A 17700-nucleotide genomic window follows, 5' to 3' on the forward strand; every position below is an offset into this window, starting at 1 on the left:
CACAAGAACATTATGAGAATATACTATTCTGAGCTATGTCACTTGTGGCCAGGTCACAAGACTTCTGTTGTGAAATGTGTGGCACATCGATGAAGACAGCCCTTTTACCACTAACATCCGGAAGTGTGTCAAGCCAGGCGGACAAGGAGGCTAAAGAACTTGCCAGACAAATTAGCTTCAAGGTGAAGTCACTGTTTAAACTTTTCTCTGTTGTATAGAATTAAAAAAAAATTATTGAGGAAAAACTTGTAAATTGCAGAAACTTTCATCATTTCATAAACCTTCATCAGTCACTACGTGGAAACCTGTTTCTTTTTTTTTAGGACAGTCTGAAAGAGAAAAATAGGAGTGGATCTCTTGCAATGTGCCAGTTAATTAATTGTGCATCTCAAGCACTGATTGATTAGTTTTAATTTCAGTGGTGAGCACTGCGGTAAGAACTGCATAACTATGTTGCTTTTACTTCCATGTTTTCAGTCACTAATAACTTGATAAAGTTCTCCAGGATTAGTCTTATCATAAAAGTGTTAGGAAAGTTTGTGCAAAGCTAACCAAAATATTTTTTGCCTTTGATTTTTTTTTTTTTTTTCTTCTTTTGGCTTATGGAAGGAATAAAACATATTCCTACTGAAAAATGGTTGCAAATTCTTTTGAACTACTCTGCAGCTGAAGATACTGAAAGTTGAACTCTAGTATGGAAGTTGCTGTTACCCAAAAATGTGTTCTCTAGCTTGTGTTTCAGTGAAAGTAAGGTTTGTTTAGCCAAATACGTGCCTTAGAAAACTGCATGTCTTGCATGCACAGTGTTGTTTTTCACTGCATTTTCCACTAAACTCTTTAAATCAGCCACTGAGGAAGACTGCTGTGCATGAGGGCAGGGGACCACAGTGAAATGTATTATGACAATGTGGCATTGGTGCAGAATACATCCTCGCTAAGGTCAGGGATGCTAATATGTCCCCTTTTATCACCAATGTTTTCCTAACACTGTCCTAAAGACTACTTTTTTTGTGTGTGTGCCATGAGAGTAAAGGTTGCCTCCTACTGAGCATTACTGCCAGTTTTGCAGGACCAGCGTATTCCTGCACAATCTCACATCTAGACATGTTGACATGGTTGGGTCTGTGTGTAATAATGCTTATGAGAAAAACATCTCAAAATATTTTACGAATCACAGAAATTCTAGAAATACCAGAGTTTGTTTTTTTTTTTTTTGAAAGAACTCTTAACTTACATTTCATACCTTTTTCAGTTTTAAAATGAAAGACTTAGGGACATCAGTCGCTAAACAATATTAGTGCATTCCATGAATCCACATACATAACTCCACCTCCTAAGAAAAAGCACTCAGCCAGGGAAAAATGAACAAAAGCCTCCGTTTCTACAGCCTTTTAAAATCCATTGTCGGTTTTTAACAAGGTAAATCAGTTCTGTCCTCTGGTTGCACCTTCCCTCCCTTTCTCAAATTAAATTTGAGGGATTGGGTTTTTTTAAGCTTCCAGCTTCTCTGCTTTGCTTGACTTTGTTATTGTTTGTTTGATTGATGTTAGGCTGAGGCATTCGATTGGTGTGTTTGTAGTAAACTAATAGTATGAATTACTAGCAGGGAATACAAAAGTTTTTAATAATTTTGATATATTCTGTGTCAATTTATGGGGTAAGATTTAACATCAGATTGCTGATTGAGTGTACAATTTGAGAGCGCTTCTCTACTAGCAAACATACTAGCAATCTCTGCATTATCTTGATCCTTAAAGAAGAGATTTCCTAACTTTTCCTAGATGATCCTGGGATTATGAGAAATTATTTCATACCAGCCTTAAGCAAAATGGTAACTTCTGCAAAAAAACACGTGTGGTATTGAGAAAGGAATATGGCATTCAGGAGAAAAAATAACAAACCACATTTCCTCATTACAGTTTTCCTGCTTCTGTGAGCGTCCACCTTTGTTCCTGTCTGTTTTAAAAGAAAATTACATTTTTTTCAGTTTTACATTGACTTGCAAATTGTTTTTTGCATTTTAGGTGCTATATACCATAAATTCCATTCCACTTAAAAGAAAAAAAGAGAAGATAGATGACTAATAGCATACACATTACTGTAAAACAATGTGGTTTATCTACATGTTGCCATCACAAGGCATATTTTGCAGTAAAATTAATTCTCCACTCACCCTTGTTATTATGTTTAAGTATGTTGATCTTCTTTTCTTGATGTCTGTGTTCTCTCCAGCTTTTCTGGAACCCAAGGTAAGGGCTGGAGAAAAGAAATACTAGATGACAAAAAAGATATTTCAGTTTTGGGAACATTAAAGTGCTTTATTTTTTTGAATTTTAATCTGACTTCAGTCTAGCATACTGGACTTAGTACTTTCATAAACTAAAATAAATCAAATGCACATTTTGTAGTGTATGTTCTTTATGGAGATTAACAGTAAAGATGAAATGAGCTCTTCTTGGAAAAAGCAGAAGTATGAAAAGCAGTGGTCATAGGTTCCAGGGAAGGAACTTAAAACTGGGCATGGGAAAGGAAAATTCATCCAGCGGGATGTCAGATGCTGGAGCAGGCTACCCAGAGAGGCTGTGGAATCTCCAGCTTTGGAGTTGCTCAAAACTTGACTGAACAGGGCTCTACTTTGAGGAGGGAGTTGGACCAGGTGATATCTAGAGGTCCATTCCAGCCTAAATAAGTCAGAACTTGTCCTAACTAGTATTAGAGTTCATAATAGTCAAGTGCAAAAGGAAAGCAGTGTCAGATTCCTAGTGTTTTTAAATTTTAAATTAATCTTCAGGTCGTTTCAGTGACATATTTTTCAGATTCTCCTGAGATAATATACATCAAGAAACAAGGAATCTTATTTCCTCACACAAAATAGTATCATGAAAGAATATTATTGTCCTGAGATCTTATCAGCTTGTTATCACCATAACTGGTTGGTTTCTAATACACTGTTTGTATTTCTTACTACTACCACCACTATGTATATCTGCATTTGGAGACAGGTATTAGATTTGGAATTGTCATCTTTTTTATAAAATGAGATCTAGATACATGACTTGGGAGGTGACTTGCTTGCTGATTAAAAATTGATCTGGTCAGGACTTTTTTTTAAAAATCTGTATAAATTTTAAACTCTTCCAGTTCAGGACTATGATGCAATGTCCTTTTCCATTCCTAAGAGATTATTGCAGGCATATATGCTGTTGTTTGCAAGAGGTTTGTTCATGATCTTCTCCATGTCACTACTGATCTCTTGTCTCAAATTTCCAAAAGCACGAAACCTAAATTCTGGGAATTGATGCTTATTAGACACTTTATAAATGCATACAAAAGCAGTATTAGAAGACTTGTATTTTTTATTTTGCTCTGCTTGTGCTGAAATTTAAATACTGGAAACTGAGGTATGCGTGCTTGATACAGTGCAGTGCCATGCATATATGTCCACTCTGGCTGTGAGGCAACTTCGGTACTAGAACCAGTATAGCCACATTAAATTAGCACTTACTGGAGGCTAGTTAGCCCTGCTGAGAAACAAGCTGTAGTAGTTCACTTGTAACAACAGTAGTCAGCATTCATTTAAGGACATGAGAAACAGAAGTTTTAAAAAATGGTGTTATTTCTGGCATAATGTTGTCCTGGGTCTTCTAAAGAATTTTCTTTTTTGCTTTATATGTCTGTGCATTTTTTTGAATGTTACACCTGTTGTTATGTGCAAACAAACTTAATTGGTTTTGAAACTGATGTTCGCATTATCTATAGTCTTATTTCTAAGGAATGAGAATTTCTTAAACCTGTTGGTAATTGAATGTGGCTGGCGTACTTGATTATTACATTTCAGTAAGTCTCATATTCTCCATACATTAAAATACACATTCCAAAATAAGCCAAATATTTTTGGAGCAATTTTGATCTTGTCTCTGAAGCATACATACGTGCTCCTTTTAGGCAGAAGTCAATTCATCCAGGAAGTCTGATGCTGGACCCTCAAACACGTCAGGATTGAACCACTCTGTTGCTTCACGTGAGCCCCAGCAGGATGGTGCAGCTAGAGCATTCCAGGATCCAACAAGTGCAATGGTATGGTCCATCTTTGAGCTTTATCAGTGCAAGTACAGGCATAGTCTGAACATGAAATTGGTACTGTTAAGCTGATGGAGGATTCATTAAGAATATGTAGTTCATATATTTCTTCTAGAACTTCTTTTATGTACATACTTTTATGTAAAACATATGTACTTTTTATGTACAACAAAAGTTAAACTTTTATGTAAAACAAAAGTATGTAGAACATACTTTTATGTAAAATCTGTGTGTAAACATTAGCAAATAGTATGCTGAATCACTTTTGGAAATAGCATCTCTTTGTTTTCACTTCTGTCTGTTAAAAACACTAAATAATGTTCTTTTAGCAATTCTTGTTCCCAGTAGTTCCTCTAATGTATGGGTTAACAGTTCATTAAAATATTAGTGTCTGAAGTACTACAATTTACCATCTGCATAATATATCACAGGTTTTTGCAATAGAATTCTTAGCCAGAGGCAAAAAATGTTTCAGTGATAATTTGTAGCTTTTAAATATTAATTAAGGATATCTTCCTGGTTTTTATAAGCTCTTAAGTAAATCTGACTAAAATATTCTTAACGTTTGAAGTATGACACTTACATTTTAATACTGCTAGGTGTAGGGCTTACATAATGGTTTCAGAAGTGACCGAGGCCTGGTGGTGGGCCAAGGCAGCTGCTGTTATGACTGTGGTAAATGCAATCTAAATTCACTGATAAATTGCAGACAAATCCCAGCTAAGCTGTCTTTTTTTAGAGATGATGGGGCTGCAGATCGTTTAAAAAACCTAAAACACGTCAAATAACGTCAGACCATCTGTTGCGTGTTTGCAACATATTTTCAAGCTATGTAGAAATATAAACATGCTAATAGCATACTTTTTCCCACAATAAGGATTTTTCCAGATTGTTCAGGATTTAATAAACGATTTTATTTTATTCTTTTTATTACAAATCCTGGCTAATATAGTAGAACTAGCTAAAATAGCAAGGCATTGCTAGCGTTTTCTTGAGGAAAAAGAGACTGATTTTTTTTTATTAATCCCATTTCTGAGAAGTTTATTTTAATCAATTATGCTGATTTAATAAGTAATGATTAACTTAATTTCCAGCAGAACAGTCCCATGTGAAATGAGACTTTTAAACATATAGATGTATATATGTTTATATAAACACATAAATTTATGTGATAAACTCTAAATGATGAAAAGTGGATTCCTGTTTTAAGGGATCAGACTGTCGCCCTCATGACTGTTAGTTTGAAGCAAACCTCAGACCCTTTCTACTCAGCTGAGCTTCTTGCATGTGTAAAATCAGTTTGTTGGGTTAGTTCTTGTTGTGTAAAGACCTAATTCTACCTTACTAAGTTCTAAGTGTTAGATGTGGGAAACATCAAAACTTTTTTTTCTATTCTTGGATAAAATGTTTACTGCTTAATGTACAAATGTGTGTTTAATTAAAAGATATTGTAGAAAATTTGCTGTTGTGAACTTGAAATTTATGCCCTTTAAGAAAAAAAAGGGCAGAGGTAGACCCTATGCAGACTCCTTGCATAATTGCTTCTGGTATAGTAGATTTAATGTGCCTAACTCTAAAGTCATGAGACCTTATGTCCTGCTATACAATACAGAGGAAAAAAATAGCAGTAGTCATGCAGGAGGAATGGAGTGTTACCCGTCTTCTGCTCTTGGAACAGTTGTAACCAGTCTTCATTAAAAACATGATGGTAGATAGGTGCTAAGGAAAGGGTCTACCTGTAGGTGAAGAGAAGGGAATCTGTAGGCTATGTTTTACTATGGGAAAACCAATCTACACACTGCTTCATGGGTGAGTTTGTTCTTTCCAGCAACAATTGTCTATTCCATGATTTTTACCTTTTAGCTGATTGAAAGCACAGAGATTTTTGGAATGAATTAATGGCAGGACAATTGTGAGTACAGTGATGCCCTTCCTGGGATAGTTTTAACTGAATTCTTGTGTGAAGAGCACACTGAAATGGGTCTCTGGTGTGACACTGCTTTGAGTCCATTTCCCCTGTTCCACACGGGGCTGTATTCCTAAAGAGAGAATTTCTCATTCCATCAGAAGAAAAGATATTTTGAATTAACTTTCTCTTCTGTCAGCTTTCACTTAGAAAAAGGAATATAGCCTCACTGACTAAAGAAGCACCAACACTTACAGTATTTCAGTTAAGCATATTATTTTAGCTTTCAAAACTCAGTTTGAAATAGTGGTTTGCATTTTAGTAATGGAAATTGTTACATTAACAGCAGTGCTATTATACCAAATAACACAACCGTTCACACTACTTTTAGTCTTACAGATTTTTGCCTGTGAAGAGACTTAGAGTGTGATGTAATTGTTGTATGGGAGTGTTTGTCTATGCTGTTGGGGAGCTGCACTCAGTGTTCTTGACTTTTGGGCTCTCCCTGCCTGACCTCTTCCCACGTTCTCTTGTCATTTTGCTAGACCACCAGCCAGTATTTTGATGCCACACTTAAAATTACTACAGTGTCCTCTTTGGTCTGCTGTCTAGCTGAGGACTAAATACCTTCCCAGTGCAATGTTGAATATGTATTTCCTGAGTTCCTGCTGTTTAAAAAGCAGACAGAGGGATAGAGGTCATCTCTCCAGCACAGCATGTGGTGATGATGAAGATGACTTTTCGCCATGCTTTGCACAGAGTACTATGTACTTTTCATCAAGATCCGCTCATTGGTTGTTCCCCCTTCATGGCCCTGTTAGCAATGACTGAAGTGTGCAACGCCAGTGCAAATGTTGCAAATTGGCTGTTAAAATTTTGTGCGCCTATATTATTAGAGGATATTTATCAATTATTTAAATGACTTATCTTTGAGGGAAGAAAAAGGAGGGGAGGGGCATGATTCTCACACCAGTGATAGTTGCTTCCCAGGAGAACTTGTCATAATGTTATCGAGGTTTGTGGGTGCAAAGCGATGAGTACAACAGCATGAGAACAGTAAAAGGAACAACACTGCCAAGGAGGGTCTGGAAAATGCTGCCACAGCACCTTCATTAAAAGGATACAGAACTGCAAAGAGCAGGCTTTAAGCATTATTAAGGCTAAAACAGTAGGCTACTTAAAGCATTATGCAGCATAGTACTTGTAAGGAGTCTGAAGCCAGTGCAGAAAACACCTGTGACTGGAGTAATTCTGAGAATATATATACACATCTTTTCTTTTTTTTTTTTTTTAAATTTGTCATAGCTGTTGATGTCTGCTCAGGGCAAAGTAATGGTATGTTACTCCTGTTTGCGTATTCATATTGCAAGCAAGGTACTGATGGAAGTTGGCTTGATGAAAGTAATTGCCCTTAGCATTAAGTAAATGAGATTCTTCCACATCTGAGCAAAAGAATGTTTTTGAATGAATATATTGTAGATACTCAGGTCCAGATTAAGTCACCTGCTATGCCAGTGGTCACCTAAATGTTGGTACCAAAACTCTCATCACAGTCCTTGGGACTAGTTAGTGGAGGTTGGAGAGCACTGCAGCTGACTGAGAAGCAGAGGCTGGTAGGCTGCATTTCTCTCTTTGTCCCTCTGATTGCATTGACTAAATCCACATGGACTGTTATGGGAGTCTGAACTCCTACCACACTTGTGGCAACCTGCATTTAGTGTACTGAGGTGGAATGATGTCCCACCTTGGTGCTTATAGTTGATGAATAAAATTATAATTCTTATCAAGTATCAAGGTGACAAGCTAAAAACTGGTTAGACTTCTTTCTGATAACCTGGGAATATATTAAACCCCAGTACACCTGTTATTGAACAATATACTATAGTAGTGTCCTGCACTAATATACTGGCTGGATGAAATGCTGTAATGAGGAGTGATGAAATAAACAGTGTAACTGAAGTCAACTAATCTTGAACTGATGAGGGAGGTTTCTGTGAGAGAATGAGGCTATGTTCTGATAGATGAGATTTATAGAAGCCCTTATTTTTAATATGTTCTGAATGATATATTGTTAAAAAAGTGTTTCCTTTTATCACTATTAAGTGATGTCTTAAATTTTGTAATACTACAGCAACAATTTTAAATGTCTTGGCAATCAGGAGTACTGGGGCTGGCTTTGATTCATTAAAAAATAGACATATTTCTTACTAGTCTTTAAGCCATGCTGTGTCAAACTTCAGCTGTTCTTCGGTCGGAAGTTATATGGACAAGCAAGTATTTCACCTATCCTTATATCTTCTTTCTGTATCTCTCTGAGATCATGAATATAACTGAAAGAGGCTTCAGTAACCCAGAGGATTTATGTGGGTTCCAAGTTCCTAGAGTATGCTATATTTTTAAAACATCTTTTCCAAGATGATTATTTAATACTTCCAGCATTCTGATAAAAATTTTTAAAGTAATGGCTTGGAGACATAAGTGATGCAGTGAATGCTACCATTCTTCAGTAGACTGAACGTAGTGTAGATTTCCTTACTTGCATTTTGTTATACGATAGAACTTTTTGTTAATTCTAATATATGTACATTTTACTAAACTAGCCTTATTTATCGAACCCAGATATCCTTGGAGCTAAGTTTTCTACCAGTCTTAACAGTTTCAGAAGCTTCAGAAATAATATGACTCATGAAGTGCATATTCAGTGACTGTAAAGATCAGATGCTAAAGGTGGCAACAATATAGCTCTTATTAAATATTTTTATTTTTAGTCTTTTAAGCCCTCATCCCCAACATTTCCGATGTGGTTTGGCAGAAAATGACTTAAAATTGGATGGAAATTTTGTCATGTGAGGTGTTGCATTAGTCTGAAAATCTTGACATTTTTTACTGAAGAAGAATTCAAAAACTTGCTGTAAGTGAAGACAAGATGATTGTGATTTTTTTTTAATTTATAATACAGCTCATCTGCCATTTTTGGGATTCTTAATGAATTCTTCAAACAAAACATCTTTATCTACATTTATATATTAAGATAAACTAACATCTGGTCCCAAATTTATATTGGGTTATGATCACTCTTTTTTTATCTAACTTGCTTCTGCATGTCTGCTAATACTTGGTAATTGATTATATTGGGAATACCAAGGCAGTGGATTAGCTCAGCTTTGGGTGAAGCACTCAGTCTTCTGCTGCCCTGATGCATCTATATAATTTCCTCCAAAAAAAAAATAATTTAAAGCCTTGCAATTGTCAGTGAGGTTTCTCTTGAATTATAGCTCCGTTCAAGTGTATGACACCTTGTCTCATTCAGAACAGGGTCTTTCTGTTCTATTTTTAAAAATTTGCAGTGTTGGGAAGAAACCCAGGTGTGTGACAGCCAATGCTAGTTACTTTAAGTATGAAGGATCAGGAATATTTCTAACTTTACTTTATTCCTTTTTTAAAAGCTACTTTTAGAAGAATAACACTGCCTGCTGAATTTGCGGTTCTTGCTTCCTGAATTCACTTCTCTCCCTCTCCCCTTCTGAAAGATGGGAGTGTAGATGAATCTAGGAACTTCATTTTCAAAGGCTCAGCTTCCCTAAGTCTTTATTTTCCTTGTCATGAGGAGCTTTCAAATGGGTTCAGTATGAAGCAGAATTACTTTCTTCTGCAGTGTAGTGGAAATCATGGCAAGCTGCTCGTGCTGTTCTTGGCTGTCTCTGCTGACAAAACAAATCTTTTAAAAACATTTTTCTTTGAAGCTACCCAAGCTGCTTGCTTGCTTAGGCAAGAAACCTATGTAAGCAGACAAGTTGTCAAATGTGGCGAGTAATTACATCAATACTTCCTTGGTGATAGTAAACAGTGGGAAATACTAATGATGAGGTGGTAGGAAAGGAAGGTCTCTTCCTGAGCTAGTTAAATCACTAACTAACTAGGTGAAAGTGGAGATTCTTCTCCCACATGCAGAATACGTGGCCAAAGAGTCATGGGATCAAGTACGACTTACTGTCTTGTGGATCATCAAACCTGATTCACAGTTGAGGACATTCCCTATCTGGCCATGTGGAAAGGATATCTTTTGTGGATGTAGTAGCTGGCCAAAACAGTGCTTAGGGTTATGGATATTGTGTCCATTAAAAGACTTTTGCTTGGAAGCAAATGTAAAATGTCCAGAATTCTAGTTTTACCTGCTGTAATGATAATCAAACTTCTAGAAGGCAGGGGGGAGGGAAAGCTAACTCTGGGAAATAGCTGCAGGTTGCTTTAAGTGGGAATACCTGTCAACATGGATTCACCAAGGGGAAGTCATGTCTGACCAATCTGAGAGCCTTCTATGATGGCATGACTGGATGGATAGATGAGGGGAGGGCAGTGGATGTTGTCTACCTTGACTTGAGCAAGGCTTTTGACACTGTCTCCCACATCCTCCTCATAGGCAAGCTTAGGAATTGTGGGTTAGATGAATGGACAGTGGGGTGGATTGAAAAGTGGCTGATAGAGCTCAGAGGGTTGTGATTAGTGGCACAGTCTAGTTGGAGGTCTGTAACAAGTGGTGTTCCCCAGGGGTCAGTACTGGGTCCAGTCCTGTTCAATATACTTATCAGTGACCTGGATGAAGGGATAGAGCATGCCCTCAGCAAGTTTGCTGATGACAGAAAACTGGGAGGAGTGGCGGACACACCGGAAGGCTGTGCTGCCATTCAGCATGACCTGGCCAGGCTGGAGAGTTGGGCAGAGAGGAACCTTATGAAATTCAACAAAGGCAAGTGTAGGGTACTGCACCTGGGGCGGAATAATGCCATGCATCAGTACAGATTAGGGGCTGAGCTGCTGGAGAGCAGCTCTGTGGAAAGGGACCTGGGAGTCCTGGTGGACAACAGGATGACCATGAGCCAGCAATGTGCCCTTGTGGCCAAGGAGGCCAATGGCATCCTGGGGTGCATCAAGAAGAGTGTGGCTAACAGGTCGAGGGAGGTTATCCTCCCCCTCTACTCTGCCCTGGTGAGGCCGCATCTGGAGTTCTGTGTCCAGTTCTGGGCTCCCCAGTTCAAGAAGGACAGGGAACTACTGGAGAGAGTACAGCAAAGGGCTATGAGGATGATTAGGGGACTGGAACATCATTTTTATGAAGAAAGGCTGAGGGACTTGGGTCTTTTTAGTCTGGAGAAGAGAAGACTGAGGGGGGATCTTATCAATGGTTATAAATACTTAAGGGGTGGGTGCCAGGAGGATGGGGCCAGTCTTTTTTTCAGTGGTGCCCAGCGACAGGACAAGAGGTAACGGGCACAAACTTGGTCATAGGAGGTTCCATCTAAACACGAGGAGGAACTTCTTTCCTTTGAGGGTGGCAGAGCACTGGACCCAGAGATGTTGTGGAGTCGTCTTCTCTGGAGATACTCAAAACTCTCCTGGATGCATTCCTCTGCAACCTGCTCTAGGTGAACCTCCTGTGGTGGGGGGGTTGGACTAGATGATCTCCAGAGGTCCCTTCCAACCCCTATCATTCTGTGATTTTCTGTGAAACTGTTCTGAGAAGTGAAAAGAAGACTTCAAAAAATAACTTTTTGTCAGAGCTACTTTTGTTTGAACACTTTAAAATTGAGCCTTATCAAAATTTTTATTTCCAACAACTGTGCTGTGTCACTATTTTCAATATTAAAACGTTGGAAGTTTGAGCATTTTAGTATTGCAAGCAGGATTAGGCCCGTGGAATATCAGAACCCATAGTTTCAATCTTGCAAACTGACTAATGATTTTCTTTAGAATAATGCTCTCCTGAGCTGAACATCAGTTGCAAACGTTTATTTTTTTTTTTTTACTCTATGTAATGGTAGACTGACGTTTGACCAGTAGAGGGCAATCGGTATGTGCATGCATAGGTACAATGCTCAATAATTTGTGCTGGAATCACTTGGGTGTTTTGTGTTCAGGGGTTTTGTTTTGCTTTTTCCAGTGGTGGTGATGAGAGCAGACTTCTGGACCCCGCTGTCCACAGGAAGCAGTACAGCACTGCTTAATTAGAGTTCTCTGGACATTTTTAATTAGAGTTCTCTGAACTCTAAAGTTCTCCTTCCTTTCTTGCCTTCCAACTTGTTTGCCCTTCAGTATAGGTGACATTACAAATTCTCAGAGACTTAACTATCTGGAGGATTATTAAAGATTTCTTGAACTGCAAAGAGTTAAGCAAATCCTAGACAAAGATATTTGAAATATCTTGTTTTGGAACCAATCTAGAATTCAAATATTGTTTGACAGACTTTCTTCAGACTTTTCTTGTCCTTAGAACTGCTATTTGAAGCTTGAAATAGCCTTCTCAAGATAGCATATGGAGAAAAATGATGGCTATAACAATCTCATAATTAGTAGTGACGTGTATTATCAGGCTTTCAAGTATTAAGTTATCTGAAGAGTACATTTTAGTCCTAACAATATTATTCCTTGCTAATCTTGTGCACTGTCTTGCCTCACAACTCTTCATGTTTCCTTTTAAGTCTGAAACACAGAATAGCAGTGCAGCGGCCAGTCAAGAGCATACTCCACCTGTGTCCACTAACATGTCTATGAGTCCACGGCAGCGCCGTGCCCAGCAGCAGAGTCAGAGACGGGCTCCATCTTCAACTGATTTTAATCGGGTACAGCAACCAAGAGTCAACATGAACCACACTGGATCAACTGTTCTGATTGTCCTTCTGACTTTTGCATTGGCAGCTCTTATATTTCGTAGAATATGTTTGGCTAACGAGTATATATTTGAGTTATAAGGCTGTTTGTCAAAACAGCAGTGACTTGAATGCTTCGTTGAACATTCTGTGTTGGGTATGACATGAGAACTGTTTACAAAGATTACTTTTTGTATTTACGCTTAAATCCTTATGAATGTTAATGTACCTGCAGATACATTACTTGTGAGAAAAGCAAAGTTGGACATTTAGCTACAAGTGTTAACTGAGTGCCCACTAGATACTTGGAGAAACAGTGCAGTGGAATAGTAACATTAAGGCGTGTGGGAGGGGAGTCAATCTGAGTAATTTATTAACTAAAAAAAGACAATTTAGGAAAAGTGGTGGATTCACTTTTTTATGGAACATAATTGCAATTAATCGCCCTAAGTTAGTATAAGAGTTGGCACTGGAAAGGAATTATAACATTAAACACTACCATGTGTTTTTGTCCAGTGAACTCTTAATTTAGAGGAGATACAGTTTTGTAACCACTTTTACTTACCATGACACATTTCTAGAAGGGGAACACGTACAAATTGGTTGTGTTGCTGCTTTGTGTGTGTGATCAGGGGAAAGGAGTAGGGGAGGAAAGAAGGGGCCAGAAAACTACTTGTACTGTTTTGATTTTTATTTTTTTGGAAGAAAGATTGGAGAATCTCTTGCAAGATTTGAATGTCCTCTTCTAATACTCTCAATTGTATATCTTGGTTTTTTTAAATTTGAAGATTATATAAAACATGTCTATTCTTGCAATAGTTATAAATATGTAATATAATTATTTACCAAGAGCTATTGTCTTTTAATTATACCAGCAATATACATAATATGTTAAACTGAATGTTTCATATGTGGTTTTATTTACTAAAGAAAATTTAAACCTTATTATACTTAAACTCTCATATATATGAACATGCTTAAGAGAAATATTTATTAAAACGTTGGTAGTAATAAAGAATTTCAAGCCAGTGTTCAGTTATGTTTCAAGTATCACATGGCCTTTTTTGTTTGTTTGGTTTTTGTTTTGTTTGTTTTGTTTCAGGTTTTTTAAACCTAAAATCAATATGGGACCCAGAGGCTTTCTGCATTATTAGTTTATTAAAAGATAAACAATTGGTAGTATTCATGAACGCTGTGAAATCACATATACAAGCAATAGACCTACAATTGTTAGGGTTTTGAGAGGTTTTGTCTGTGAATGTTTAAGTATTGCAGTGAAGTAAAAGAAAGCAATCAGTGGGATAATCTTCCTCTTGTATTATTGTTCAGTTTTAAATGTATTCTAGCATGTTTATTTCAAGGACAATGACAGTTAGCTAACTTTCATTTCACTACTGTCAAACATGACAGCACTGGCTCAAGTGAGATTCTTATCCTGTTTCTCAGCAAGTATTTATCAAGCTACCTACAGCTTTCCTAAATTTTGTTAAATATAGTATTTATTAGTGTTTTGAAACATTAAAGTAGCTATAACTACTTCTAAAATAAGGAAGGCCCATTGTGTGTCTAAGGAGGATGTGGAAATTAAAAAAAACAACAACAGAAACAGAGTTCTTTTTTCAGCACTTCTTGTGGATTGTTGATAATCTTGTTTGCAGGTACAGTGGAACAAAGATCAAAAAATACTTTTGTCTGAACTTCTTAAGAAAACTATGTAGTTTGTTCAGCAGTTACATACTCTGCTGCAGAACAATTTGATGTCAATATATTAATTGATGCTTTTTTTACCTAATTTGTGTATTTCATTAGAAATTGCAAAAAAAAAAAAAGCACAAACTCCCCAAAATCCCACACTGAAATACCAAACAACCTCTCCAGATTCTGTAGCCTCTAAAATAAAAGTACTGTGTTTGCTAGTTAGTATGTTGCTTGAATACCCATTCTCTTCAAGTATTGCAAACCTGGGCTCATAGAAGAGAGTTCTGGAAGAGGCCTGACCCAAAAGACAGTTTTGCTGGGTTTTGACCCGCTTGCTCCTTTGGAAGCTTTGCTCTGAATGTGCTTTTCTTTTTCTTAGAGCCTGACGGCTGTGCCAAGCAAACTTTTGCTCTCGTACCTGTACCACACATTGGCTATTAGTACAGCAGCTAAGTCCTTTGCCAAGAGGCAGTCTACATTGCCCTTTGAACGGGCTATGAGAAAATAAGCTTCAAATGGTTCCTGAAAACTGCCTCTTCCTTGTCATTAAAGAAATAGCTGCTTTGTAGCTTTTAATTTTTATTTCAGACTTTTTATTAAAAAAAGTTAAAATGCCTGATTGTGCAGATATCTGTTTGAAAAAATAAATATTAATGGTGACTTGATTTATGTAAAGAGTCTATTGCATGTATAGATACTTTGGGGGTTACTGTGTTTTAATTTACCTTTAAAAGTTAACAGTAAATAAAATCATCATTTTCAGAGGAAATAGCTCATCTTTTGTCTTCAACAGCATAAAGAGCCAGACTGAATTGGAAAATAAAATCTCAACTGTTATAAAACCATCAAAATATGTATATTTTACAATGATATACATGTCTGAAACGTGGCACAGGCAGTTTCTGGTTGAAAAAGATACCATGTGAAGGAACAGAAAATCTGGAAAGCCTAATGAGAAGGGACAGCCCGGTTTTACACAGTCTGGCAGAAGGATAGCACTGTCCTGAGATTAGGGGATTGAGCAAAAAGCCAGCGTGCAGAATTGCGGGTTTTTTATATAATGGATTTAGTAAATATCCTCTAGGACCCAGTGGAAATGTTTGGTCAGGCAAACTTCATGATCAATGGCCAATCATTAAGCGGTGATGAGGGAGAAGCTTTGAGGGAGAAGCCCCTGAAAGCCTGTCGGAAACATCGCATCAGGAAAGCAGCGTTTCTACCACTGATTGCTGACAAACACGCGACGCCGGAATTAGAGTTGATTCAATGTTTAAAGCTGGGGGGACTTGTGCTACAGGAGGTTACTGGAGTGCAGAGTGCCCGACTCCTATTTGCAGCAAGATGCCTTATTTTGCAAAACTCCTTTTATTAATTTTTTACTTAGTTCTTCTTGTGGAAAGCAGAAAGCACAGGAGGAGGAGATGGACAAGCCAGCTGGAGGTGCAGAGGGCAAGGTAAGGGTTATTAAAACATATATTTCTCTTCTGGTAGTGTTATAAATACATTACTACATAGACATAAAAATCTGCCCTATCAGTGTTGTGTATGTTGTATGTGCAAACAGCTTTATAGATAATGTTTTTTGAGTAGTGTCTGATACTATATTCAGTTTTAACTGTAAATGGACATGTTTAATGATAATTAACTCTTAACATGACAGGTTTTGCAGATGAGTTGACCACTTCAGCTTGGTGAAAATATTCTTAGCCCTATATATGAATTACAAAGAGAATTCAGAGAAGTTGTAATTAATAGAGATGTTCAAATCTGCATGTTGTTCCAGCACTGTTTTAAGAGCAGCTTATTTACCCTGCTTGCTGGAATGTCTGTGCTACTTATGTTCACTTGAAATTGCATGTTATGTTCTAACAATTTGAGGTGGAGGTGTTGGTTAGCCTATGTGGTATTAATTAATAACATAAAAATCCCTGGAAGTTACCCAGGGATTGTAAAATTAAAAATATATTTTGAAGAAATGGAAACTTTACAAAAAAAATGTATTTTAAAGTCAAGCAAAGGCACAAGAAAGAGTTAAAGGTTTTAGTCAAGTTTATTAGATTTACTGTTGCTGAGGTTTGACCGGAGGTATACATTAGAAAAGATAATCTTCCAAACCTGTCAGACAGTCCAAAGTATTTTATCCTTTTTTGTAGTTATGTCATCCAGTGGCAATTATATCTTACAAGATTGTCCATTGTTTGAAGGGTTCAAAAATAAAATCGGGTTAATCCATCTTATTAAATGGTTTCACTATGGCTGTAAACCTTCATGTTTTCATTTATTTTGTTGGGTTTTTTGGTTTAACAGTCAACACTTATTTTATAGGGAGTGTTATTAGTTGAAAGTTTTACAAAGAAATGTCATGATCTAATTGAAAGCAAAGAATACTTAATATGCTCTCAGATGTATACTACTTATTGAAAAATACAGTAGTATATGCTTTTAGTGACATAAATGTTATAAAACTGAAACAGCTAGGGCCTGAGCCTGAAATCCTAAAGCCAGCTGAAGTTTTGCCATTGATTTCCATAGAATCTCCATTATTGAGTGAGATCTTTCATTTAACTGAAAATTTTTCCAATACGGGGGATTCAATGGTAGCGTTCTCTTGCAAACCATTCATGTGTAGTCGAGATCATCTACTTTGAAGTAACAAAATAGTATAAATCTTTCTTTTAAATGTGACTTTAACCAAAAGTGGTGCCATTCTCTGGGTTAATAAGTTATTTGAGTATTTTGTACTTTATTTAAACATTGCAAAAGTAATTTGCAATTTCTACAGTGCCATTGTTTTTGTGAAGTTGTAATAGAGTGGAAATCAAAGCACTGCTAAACTTACTTATCTAGATGAATTTACTGTAAAGAACGACGGATACTGTTCGGTTTCCTGTGAAATAATGATTATAGTGAACAGTTTTCCAGCCAGGTAGAACCTGAAGAACGGTATGTCTTTTTTATATATATAGTTTTACATTTTCTGTGCAAACAATGTACTTATTTAAAAGTATATGGAAGCAGTATTAGGGGCTATTAAATGTGAATGACATTTTAAATACAGAGAATTCTGCAATATTGCAAAAAAAAAAGTGCACGGAGCAATGTCACTGATATCTTAAATTTCCAGTTATGTAGAAAAAACATAGTTGTCTCTAAACCAGTAATGAAGAGTAGAATTTTCTAGTAAAAGGAAATTAAAACCAGTTCCTATGCTGATTTTCCAATCATATAAACATGTAAGAGAAATGAAAACGGAGTCCTTTTTAATAACATCACATTTTCTGCTTAGTGTTTCTCTTGCAGGCTTACCATAAGAAATACAGTAAATGTATTTTACAGTAAATGTATTAGCCAGAAAATTTATTCCTATGTTTG

At 36.8% G+C, this 17700-nt stretch overlaps 2 protein-coding genes across 2 annotated transcripts in view; both read left to right on the forward strand.

Moving 5' to 3' along the window:
• Positions 1-13500, forward strand: part of UBE2J1 (ubiquitin conjugating enzyme E2 J1) — a 31261-nt gene extending 17761 nt beyond the window's left edge. The window contains exons 6-8 of the mRNA XM_059835441.1: positions 53-182; positions 3946-4077; positions 12463-13500. Coding sequence (XP_059691424.1) covers positions 53-182; positions 3946-4077; positions 12463-12732 — 532 coding nt within the window. The 3' untranslated portion in view covers positions 12733-13500. The remainder of the gene's footprint in view (positions 1-52; positions 183-3945; positions 4078-12462) is intronic.
• A 2154-nt stretch (positions 13501-15654) lies between these two features.
• The window catches only part of LOC104253345 (gamma-aminobutyric acid type A receptor subunit rho2), a 38104-nt gene continuing 36058 nt past the window's right edge, over positions 15655-17700 (forward strand). Inside the window, exon 1 of the mRNA XM_059830846.1 lies at positions 15655-15782. Coding sequence (XP_059686829.1) covers positions 15670-15782 — 113 coding nt within the window. The 5' untranslated portion in view covers positions 15655-15669. The remainder of the gene's footprint in view (positions 15783-17700) is intronic.

Source organism: Gavia stellata, chromosome 2 (assembly GCF_030936135.1).
Source record: "Gavia stellata isolate bGavSte3 chromosome 2, bGavSte3.hap2, whole genome shotgun sequence".
NCBI classification, from domain to species: domain Eukaryota; kingdom Metazoa; phylum Chordata; class Aves; order Gaviiformes; family Gaviidae; genus Gavia; species Gavia stellata.